Below are 11,106 nucleotides of genomic sequence, written 5' to 3'. Positions count from 1 at the left end.
ATATTATTACATGCTCCCCTGAGACACCCCATTCCCTTTAAGGGCCTTTGGATTTCAGGAGTTCACCCATGGATAGTTAAGTGGGCGAAGGGACAATAGAATGAAGTTGCCATTTGGAAATTGCCTTGTCAAGAACTTAAAGGGTCTCTGGCCTGACAGAGGCAGAAGCCAGTGGCTATTGGGAAGGTTTCATTGGTTCCCAAGGTGGGAAGTTCAAGTTACCACTCTTTTCACAGTATTGAAGTTATATGTAAGAACGAGCAGCAACATTTGCAGTTGCCGTGGGGTTCGGAACACCCGCTAGTACTCGCACGAGGTGAGCCTGAACAAATGGAGGGGGTCAGCGAGACCTCATGACCAATGCCTGCTCCCTTACACATTGGTGTGTGTAGTGTTGGTTGGGGAAGAGGAGAGGGAGTGTTCTGGAAGGTCAATCGCTTTGCAATATGCAGTGCTATCAAAAGGTTTCATGGGCCGTTGTTTTCTGGAGGATTGTCACACAAATCTCAGTCAGTTAGAAGCCCGTGTGAGGAGTATTTGGAATCTGAGGTGCATTAACCCCTCATCCGTCCGTTGGATGCAAGCTGGCTCCGTCTGTGCAGTACGAAGGCGTGCAGTCCGGCCTAGGTTGTTACTTGCCTGACCTGAGCATTTGAGCAATGTAGGCCTGTCTTCTCCTCATCTCCTGATCCAGCTGCTCCTGCAGGATGGCCACCTAAACAAGCAAAGCACTTGGGTCACCCGGTGAGTTGGTTTAACGCGGCACTCCAACGATATCCGTTGAATAGACTCTCCTTGTGAATTCATCTTGATTCTTACCTCTTGACTAAACAGTCAGTGTTTTACAAAATCAGAACACCCTTTGATAGGTTAAGACTTGTCTTCAATCCGATCTCTCTGGCAGCTGGCATACTGTTGCCATGGCAACTCTTGGACCTGACTGCTCAATGCTGAATTGCAGGACTCAAGGAAACTTTGCTAAAACTTGCAGCATTAAATTCCATTTCTTTGCATATTCCCGCACACCTACCCGCCTCCCTATATTTTTTGCTACAAACGCTGTCCCTTGTTGGGAACTAGTCCCCTGAATGCTTGCTGCTGTCTTTTACCGTCCCCAAATGTCCATTCATGTCAGCCTTGATAGTAAGGCCGGGGCAGGCACTACGCATGAGCCCGATCCTGTCTTCCCCCGGGATCTATACAAAGACTTTCCAGCAAAGTGACACTGAACAGTGATCAGGAATGGGAATGCTGGATAATTCCTGCATTCCCCCCCCACTCCTGCCTTGTCCTAGCCCAGGGATGCTGACGCCAATTGTAGTGTTCCTACTGCAGCAGATACGCCCTGCAGTCAAACAACTCAAGTGAAGGCTAAATGCTTCCACAATTAGGAGAAGATTTCAGTGAGAAAACAGCTGATTCCTGCCGATAGTAAACTTAAAGATTTAAATACATGGGTTTCACCAGAGAGCAAGAAATAAGGCAGCAGATTTATTTTTAGAAACATAGACCACAGAAGCCTTAGCTCAGGAGGAGGCTACTCAGCCCTTCTTGTCTGCACTGAATTTAGGTCCCTCTCAGGGGCTGCTATCACACAGTCCCACTTATTTTCTTTTCCCCAAACTAATCTAATTTTCCTGCTCTCCCCATTTCCCTTTTATGTTCTTGTTTCAGTATTCATCCAATACCTTTCTGAATGCTGGAATTACCTGCTACTTGTGGCAAAACATTCCACATTCCAATAACTCTTTGTGTGAATAAAAAACCCCTAATCTCCCCGCTTTGTGTATCTTGAGATCACGGCCTCTTGTCTTCAGTATACCTGTCAATGGAAATGATCTGTCTGTGTTTACCTTGCCTATTCTTTTCATCAATTTAAACCTCTACCAAATCCCCCTGTTTCAGAGTGATCAGGCATTGTGCCCACTGAGGAGAACATAAAGTGCCACTATTTCCTGTTAGTTGTTGACTTTGACAAACACAAGCACAGTAAACCAGGCTAACACAACACATACCTGTTCCTCCAGTCCTTTCACCCGCTGCCTGTGGGCCCGTTCCCTGGACTCCAGTGTCCTCTCGGCCTGCTGGTGAGCATTCCGCAGTCGCTCAGTTTCCATCTCTAGCTCCTGTTGGTGACGGGTCGTCAGCTCAACCAGTTTCTGGCCGTGGCTCCGCTCCATCTCAGCTGTCAGACCCTATCAAAGAAGAGGCCTTACCGATCAACAGAGGGCAAAGCATTCGAGGATATTTCACCACTAGTCAGCTCTCGTGTATTAAGGGTACAAGGACAGGCCTCCTGCCGAGGCTGCATGGGATTATCGCACTGCACTGTGGGCCCATAAGAAGATTGGGACATAAAGTGAAGAATAAGAAAGGACAAGCTTGAGCTCATTCTATGCAACATATGTGTTAGAAGTTGGCAGTGTTCTTATTAAAAACACTTAAGAGGGCATTTCATGAGATGACAGCGGATTTGAGAATCGAGACTCGGATGTTGTAGCCCTACCTCCAACCTGCACTTGTGTCAGGTAAAGCTCTACGCCAATAGCAAAATGATCCCTTTTATGCACTCGTACCAAATTCCTTTCTGCACAAATTTAACGTAAGCGTTAACCTGAAGTCGGTTTGCGGTTCTGCGGAAATAACATTCAGCTTTTGTATGAGAACAGCACCAGTGGGAGTTTCTACCCTTGGCAAATTAGAAACTGCTCTGAGGAAGGCAAGATTCTAAGGACATTGAAACATCTTCCTAGTGCTGATGGTTATCCAGCAGAGCTCCTAGGTAGTAATCTGACATTATAATCTACCTTATTCAGCCTCACATTTAATGTTGCTACAGTCCTAAGAGCACAAGAAGCCTAATATTGCACAGACCATTCGTTCATAATTATCCCATTAACTTCAATCACGTGCGAAGCCAGATTTTTTTTTAAAGGCATTTAATAAAGATTTACGTACCTTTGTTGGACGTCCATTCTGCACATCTACTCCTCGGGCCAAAAAACCCGCACTTCCGGTGAAATTACATCAGGCGGCAGAAAAAAGTCCGAGAAAATTCAGGGCCATAATGTCAACACTTCATTATGTACTCAGTTACTTGAATCCACCCAAAAAACTGGCAAGGTGCTTCTTCCGCCGAGTCTAATCCTGATTGGAGAGTCAAACCGGGAGAAGATCTGGCTTAACTGATTCCCACCCAATTTTCCAACTGGGAATGGACATTCCCAATCAGAAAATCTAGGCTATCAAGTTTGAAGGCGGAGCAAGAATACATCCTCTCAATCCAGCAGAGTCAGAAACCAGGGAAGGGGACAAGTACAGAAGGTGGCCAGAAGCTGCCTTAAGTTCTCCAGTTGGTTCCATTGAAAGAGAAAAGCAGGGCACTTAGGATGGTTAAACTTAAGAGGCCAACAGATCAACTTCGGACATAGAGGCTCTCATTAGTTACTAGAGCCTTTTTATTAACAATGCAGATGGAGTTCGATCTCATGCCCAGCAGAGATGGTTAGTTGGATTGGTCAGGTGTAGTGTTCGACAGATCGTAAAGATAAGCAGAGTATGGCAGGAAGGGACAGAGAGTTAACCGATAATAAAGCATCAACAAGTAAGGTCAAAGCAAGAAAAAATGATAAAAAGTCAAAATTAAAGGCTCTTTATCTAACTGCATGGAGCATTCGTAACAAGATAGATGAATTAGTTGCACAAATAGAGATAAATGGGTTTGATCTATTTGCCATTACAAAGACATGGTTGCAAAGTGACCAAGATTGGGAACTAAATGTTCCAGGGTACGTGACGTTTAGAAATGACAGGCGGAATGGGAAAGGAGGGGGTGTAGCCCTAATAATAAAGGATGACATAAGGACAGTGGTGAGAAAGGATCTTGGCTCAGAGGATCAGGAAGTAGAATCAGTATGGGTGGAAATAAGAAATAACAAGGGGCAGAAAACACTGGTGGGAATAGTTTATAGGCCCCCTAATAGTAGCAATACCATTGGACCGAGTATTAATCATGAAATAATAGGAGCTTGTAACAAAGGTAATGCAGAATCATGGGGGACTTTAATCTTCATATAGACTGGGCAAATCAAATTGGCAAAGGTAGTCTGGAGGACGAGTTCATGGAATGCATTTGAGACAGTTTCCTAGAGCAATACGTCATGGAACCAACCAGGCAACAGGCTATTTTAGATCTTGTATGATGTAATGAGACAGGGTTAATTCGTAATCTCAAGGTAAAGGATCCTCTGGACAAGAGTGATCATAATATGATAGAATTTCACCTTGAGTTTGAGAGTGACGTACTTAAGACCGAAACTAGAGTCTTAAGCTTAAAGCCAATTACGTAGGTGTGAGGGATGAGTTGGTTAAGGTAGATTGGGAAATTAAAGGGTGTGACGGTTGAAAAGCAATGGCAAACATTTAAAGAAATATTTCAATATTCTCAACATATATACATTCCATTGAGAAATAAAAACTCCATGGGAAAAGTAATCCACCCATGGCTAACTAAAGAAGTTAGGGATAGTATTAGATTAAAAGAAGAGGCCTATAATGTTGTCAAGAAGAGTAGTAAACCTGAGGATTGGGAGAGTTTTAGAAACCAGCAACGAAAAACCAAAAAATTGATAAAAAGGGAAAAAATAGAATATGAAAGTAAACTAGCAAGAAATATAAAAATGGATTGTAAGAGCTTCTACAAGTATGTAAAAAGGAAGAGAGTAGCAAAAGTAAACATGGGTCCCTTAGAGGCTGATACAGGAGAAATTATAATGGTGAATCAGGAAATGGCAGATGCGTTAAACAAATATTTTGTATCTGTCTTCACAGCAGAAGACACAAAAAGCATACCAAAAATAGTGGGGAACCAAGGGGCTAATGAGAGTGAGGAATTTAAAGTAATTATTATCAGTAGAGAAAAAGTACTTAAGAAACTAATGGGACTAAAAGCCAATAAATCCCCTGGACCTGATGGCCTACATCCGAGGGTTCTAAAAGAGTGGCTTCAGAGATAGTGGATGCATTGGTTATGATCTTCCAAAAGTCCCTAGATTCTAGAACGGTCCCAACGAATTGGAAGGTAGCAAATGTAACCCCGCTATTCAAGAAAGGAGGGAGAGAGAAAACAGGGAACTACAGGCCAGTTAGCTTGACATCAGTCATCGGGAAAATGCTGGAATCCATTATTAAGGAACTGGTAACAGGGCACTTGTAACATTGTAATATGATTAGGCAGAGTCAACAAGGTTTTATGAAAGGGAAATCGTGTTTGACAAATTTATTAGAGTTTTTTGTGGATGTAACTAGCAGGGTAGATAAAGGGGAACCAGTGGATGCAGTATATTTGGATTTTCAAAAGGCATTCGATAAGGTGCCACACAAGAGGTTGTTACACAAGATTAGGGCTCAAGGGACTGGGGGTAATATATTAGCATGGATTGAGGTTGAAGATCAGCCATGATCTGGTTGAATGGCGAAGCAGGCTTGAGGGGCTGTATGGCCTACTCCTGCTCCTATTTGTTATGTTCTTGTGTTCTTATGACAGGAGGACTCTCCATAGCTGCTGCTATATCCACCTGGCTCTTGTACCCGCCTGAATATTAGGAGTAAACCAGTGTAAAAAAGGCAGGCTGCGCTGGAGAATTGGACAGAAAGCTATTCCATGCACTCCCTGCCACTGCTTCTGATTTCCTACCGGAAGTGAGGTTGGGCAAACGTATTATAATAGAAGGCATTTCCTGTCAATTCTGCCCTTCCAACGCTGGGTGCCTGAAACATCGAGTGTTATCTTGGCATCGAGTGTCCCTCTGGGCTGCATTGTTCTTTTTGAGATCGTAAAGAGCTGCCCTGATTGAGGCAGAGTGATCGATCACCTCAGTCACAGCGACAATTTATCTTCAGTTTGCCTCTCATTTTAATATGCTTGTCCATTCTTGGGTAAATATATTATACCCCTGATGTCACTTGTGGCATTTGCTGATGTAACCAGACAGGGAATTTGGGATGAAAACAACCCCAGGGCAGAGTTCACCTATAAAGGTAAACAGCGGCAGAGATGAGATTGATGAAGGAATCCCGTTCAGGGAGCAGAACGACGCATAACGAAAAATATGTGCCAATTATAAAGGACTGAGGCTGACGTCAGAACCAGTGACTGCAATAGATAGGGAGATGGAAAAGAACTAACTGGCTTTTTGACCGCAGGGCCTCCCCGTAAAGGGGAGTCATACAGAGCTCTTTGTGTCCCATTTAAACACAGCTAAACGGTGTGGGCAGAAAGCAATCTGAGTTAGAAAGCACTGACAGAGCCACAGTCACAACAATTCAAAAAGGAACCAGACATGAGAACATATGAAACAGGAGCAGGAGTAGGCCATACTTCCCTACTCTTATAGTCCAACCCCCTTGCAATAAAGGCCAACAGGTCATTTGCTTTTCTAATTGCCTGCTGTACCTTTATCCAATCCTCTATCCATGCTAATATATTACCACCAACCCCATGAGCCCTTACCTTGTGTAACAACCTTTTATGTGGCACCTTTTCGAAAATATTTGCCCTGAGATAATCGAAGAGAAGACAGGGTTCTCTCAGAATAGGCCATTGTTCCTAACCTCTTAGGGGTGAGGAGAATCCCAGTGTTAGAGGAGGGGAGGGAGGGAGGGGTGAGGAGAATCCCAGTGTTAGAGGAGGGGAGGGAGCGAGGGGGGAGGAGAAGCCCAGTGTTAGAGGAGGGGAGGGAGGGAGGGGGGAGGAGAAACTCAGTGTTAGAGGAGAGGAGGGGGCGAGGGGTGAGGAGAAACTCAGTGTTAGAGGAGGGGAGGGGGCGAGGGGTGAGGAGAAGCCCAGTGTTAGAGGAGGGGAGGGGGCGAGGGGGGAGGAGAAGCCCAGTGATAGAGGAGGGGAGGGAGGGAGGGGGGAGGAGAATCCCAGTGTTAGAGGAGGGGAGGGGCCGAGGGGTGAGGAGAAGCCCAGTGATAGAGGAGGGGAGGGAGGGAGGAGGAGAAGCCCAGTGTTAGAGGAGGGGAGGGAGCGAGGGGTGAGGAGAAGCCCAGTGTTAGAGGAGGGGAGGGAGCGAGGGGGGAGGAGAAGCCCAGTGTTAGAGGAGGGGAGGGGGCGAGGGGTGAGGAGAAGCCCAGTGTTAGAGGAGGGGAGGGGCCGAGGGGTGAGGAGAAGCCCAGTGTTAGAGGAGGGGAGGGAGCGAGGGGTGAGGAGAAGCCCAGTGTTAGAGGAGGGGAGGGGCCGAGGGGTGAGGAGAAGCCCAGTGTTAGAGGAGGGGAGGGAGCGAGGGGTGAGGAGAAGCCCAGTGTTAGAGGAGGGGAGGGGGCGAGGGGTGAGGAGAAGCCCAGTGTTAGAGGAGGGGAGGGAGCGAGGGGTGAGGAGAAGCCCAGTGTTAGAGGAGGGGAGGGAGCGAGGGGGGAGGAGAAGCCCAGTGTTAGAGGAGGGGAGGGGGCGAGGGGGGAGGAGAAGCCCAGTGTTAGAGGAGGGGAGGGGGCGAGGGGGGAGGAGAAGCCCAGTGTTAGAGAGGGGAGGGAGCGAGGGGGGAGGAGAAGCCCAGTGTTAGAGGAGGGGAGGGGGCGAGGGGGGAGGAGAAGCCCAGTGTTAGAGGAGGGGAGGGAGTGAGGGGTGAGGAGAAGCCCAGTGTTAGAGGAGGGGAGGGAGCGAGGGGTGAGGAGAAGCCCAGTGTTAGAGGAGGGGAGGGAGCGAGGGGGGAAGAGAAGCCCAGTGTTAGAGGAGGGGAGGGAGTGAGGGGGGAGGAGAAGCCCAGTGATAGAGGAGGGGAGGGAGCGAGGGGTGAGGAGAAGCCCAGTGTTAGAGGAGGGGAGGGAGCGAGGGGTGAGGAGAAGCCCAGTGTTAGAGGAGGGGAGGGAGCGAGGGGGGAGGAGAAGCCCAGTGTTAGAGGAGGGGAGGGAGGGAGGGGGGAGGAGAAGCACAGTGTTAGAGGAGGGGAGGGAGCGAGGGGTGAGGAGAAGCCCAGTGTTAGAGGAGGGGAGGGGGCGAGGGGGGAGGAGAAACCCAGTGTTAGAGGAGGGGAGGGGGCGAGGGGGGAGGAGAAGCCCAGTGTTAGAGGAGGGGAGGGGGCGAGGGGTGAGGAGAAGCCCAGTGTTAGAGGAGGGGAGGGGCCGAGGATGCGGGCTGGTGGAGGGAGAAGAGTTGCTTTGATTTTTGTCTTGGTGCTGAGATGCCTGTCCTAGACTTTCTGCCATCTCAACTCGATTACAATAACTCACAAATTAGAGGAGTTCGGATGGCAAACAATTTGTAAGAGAATGCACAGATTGCTTCCGTTCAGGTTATTAAATACCTGTGGCCGGTTTAAACTAGTGCTGACCTGCAGCTGCTGAATTTGCCTTTGTGTTTCTACGAGATCCAATTCTGCACCACTGAGAGACTGATCCAGCTGTCCTTTCTCAGCTGAAAGCCGCAGGGCATCTTCTTCAGACTTCAACTTGTCCCGTTCGACCTGGAACAGCAAATGTTCGTCACAGTGAGGGGCAGAGTGAGAGGGTACATCACAGTGAGGAGTTACAGTGAGAGTGTACATCACAGTGAGGGGTTAGTGAGAGAGTGTACATCACAGTGAGGGGTTACAGTGAGAGTGTACATCACAGTGAGGAGTTACAGTGAGAGTGTACATCACAGTGAGGGGTTAGTGAGAGAGTGTACATCACAGTGAGGGGTTACAGTGAGAGTGTACATCACAGTGAGGGGTTACAGTGAGAGGAACATCACAGTGAGGAGTTACAGTGAGAGTGTACATCACAGTGAGGAGTTACAGTGAGAGTGTACATCACAGTGAGGGGTTAGAGTGAGAGAGTGTACATCACAGTGAGGAGTTACAGTGAGAGTGTACATCACAGTGAGGGGTTACAGTGAGAGTGTACATCACAGTGAGGAGTTACAGTGAGAGTGTACATCACAGTGAGGGGTTACAGTGAGAGTGTACATCACAGTGAGGAGTTACAGTGAGAGTGTACATCACAGTGAGGGGTTAGAGTGAGAGAGTGTACATCACAGTGAGGAGTTACAGTGAGAGTGTACATCACAGTGAGGGGTTACAGTGAGAGTGTACATCACAGTGAGGAGTTACAGTGAGAGTGTACATCACAGTGAGGGGTTACAGTGAGAGTGTACATCACAGTGAGGAGTTACAGTGAGAGTGTACATCACAGTGAGGGGTTACAGTGAGAGTGTACATCACAGTGAGGGGTTACAGTGAGAGTGTACATCACAGTGAGGAGTTACAGTGAGAGTGTACATCACAGTGAGGGGTTACAGTGAGAGTGTACATCACAGTGAGGAGTTACAGTGAGAGTGTACATCACAGTGAGGGGTTACAGTGAGAGTGTACATCACAGTGAGGAGTTACAGTGAGAGTGTACATCACAGTGAGGAGTTACAGTGAGAGTGTACATCACAGTGAGGAGTTACAGTGAGAGTGTACATCACAGTGAGGGATTACAGTGAGAGGAACATCACAGTGAGGAGTTACAGTGAGAGTGTACATCACAGTGAGGAGTTACAGTGAGAGTGTACATCACAGTGAGGGATTACAGTGAGAGGAACATCACAGTGAGGAGTTACAGTGAGAGTGTACATCACAGTGAGGAGTTACAGTGAGAGTGTACATCACAGTGAGGGGTTAGAGTGAGAGAGTGTACATCACAGTGAGGAGTTACAGTGAGAGTGTACATCACAGTGAGGAGTTACAGTGAGAGTGTACATCACAGTGAGGAGTTACAGTGAGAGTGTACATCACAGTGAGGGGTTACAGTGAGAGTGTACATCACAGTGAGGGGTTAGAGTGAGTGTACATCACAGTGAGGGGTTAGAGTGAGAGAGTGTACATCACAGTGAGGGGTCAGAGTGAGAGAGTGTACATCACAGTGAGGGGTTAGAGTGAGAGAGTGTACATCACAGTGAAGGGTTAGTGAGTGTACATCACAGTGAAGGGTCAGAGTGAGAGAGTGTACATCACAGTGAGGGATTAGAGTGAGAGGAACATCACAGTGAGGAGTTACAGTGAGAGTGTACATCACAGTGAGGAGTTACAGTGAGAGTGTACATCACAGTGAGGAGTTACAGTGAGAGTGTACATCACAGTGAGGAGTTACAGTGAGAGGAACATCACAGTGAGGAGTTACAGTGAGAGTGTACATCACAGTGAGGAGTTACAGTGAGAGTGTACATCACAGTGAGGGGTTAGAGTGAGAGAGTGTACATCACAGTGAGGGGGCAGAGTGAGAGTGTGCACATCACAGTGAGAGGGCAGAGTGAGAGAGTGTACATCACAGTGAGGGGGCAGAGTGAGAGTGTGCACATCACAGTGAGGGGGCAGAGTGAGAGTGTGCACATCACAGTGAGAGGGCAGAGTGAGAGAGTGTACATCACAGTGAGGGGTTAGTGAGTGTACATCACAGTGAGGGGTTAGGGAGAGAGTGTACATCACAGTGAGGGTTTAGAGTGAGAGAGTGTACATCACAGTGAGAGGTTAGAGTGAGAGAGTGTACATCACAGTGAGAGGTTAGAGTGAGAGAGTGTACATCACAGTGAGGGATTGGAGTGAGAGAGTGTACATCACAGTGAGGGGTTAGTGAGAGAGTGTACATCACAGTGAGGGGTTAGAGTGAGAGTGTACATCACAGTGAGGGGTTAGAGTGAGAGAGTGTACATCACAGTGAGGGATTAGTGTGAGAGAGTGTACATCACAGTGAGGGGTTAGTGAGAGATTGTACATCACAGTGAGGGGACAGAGTGAGAGAGTGTACATCACAGTGAGGGATTAGTGTGAGAGAGTGTACATCACAGTGAGGGGTTAGTGAGAGAGTGTACATCACAGTGAGGGGGCAGAGTGAGAGTGTGTACATCACAGTGAGGGGTTAGAGTGAGAGAGTGTACATCACAGTGAGGGATTAGAGTGAGAGAGTGTACATCACAGTGAGGGGTCAGAGTGAGAGAGTGTACATCACAGTGAGGGGTTAGTGAGAGAGTGTACATCACAGTGAAGGGTTAGTGAGTGTACATCACAGTGAGGGGTTAGAGTGAGAGAGTGTACATCACAGTGAGGGGACAGAGTGAGAGAGTGTACATCACAGTGAGGGGACAGA

General features: G+C 47.7%; 1 protein-coding gene across 1 annotated transcript in view; it reads right to left on the bottom strand.

The window, feature by feature from the left end:
* Positions 1–226: 226 nt before the first annotated feature.
* Positions 227–11,106, bottom strand: part of crocc2 (ciliary rootlet coiled-coil, rootletin family member 2) — a 274,117-nt gene continuing 263,237 nt past the window's right edge. The window contains exons 34-36 of the mRNA XM_067994800.1: positions 8,331–8,462; positions 2,016–2,195; positions 227–715 (exon numbers count right to left, since the gene is read on the bottom strand). Of these exons, the coding sequence (XP_067850901.1) occupies positions 632–715; positions 2,016–2,195; positions 8,331–8,462 (396 nt within the window). The 3' untranslated portion in view covers positions 227–631. The remainder of the gene's footprint in view (positions 716–2,015; positions 2,196–8,330; positions 8,463–11,106) is intronic.

This window comes from Heptranchias perlo, chromosome 13 (genome assembly GCF_035084215.1).
Source record: "Heptranchias perlo isolate sHepPer1 chromosome 13, sHepPer1.hap1, whole genome shotgun sequence".
NCBI classification, from domain to species: domain Eukaryota; kingdom Metazoa; phylum Chordata; class Chondrichthyes; order Hexanchiformes; family Hexanchidae; genus Heptranchias; species Heptranchias perlo.
This window is presented reverse-complemented; position numbering and strand designations above follow the sequence as displayed.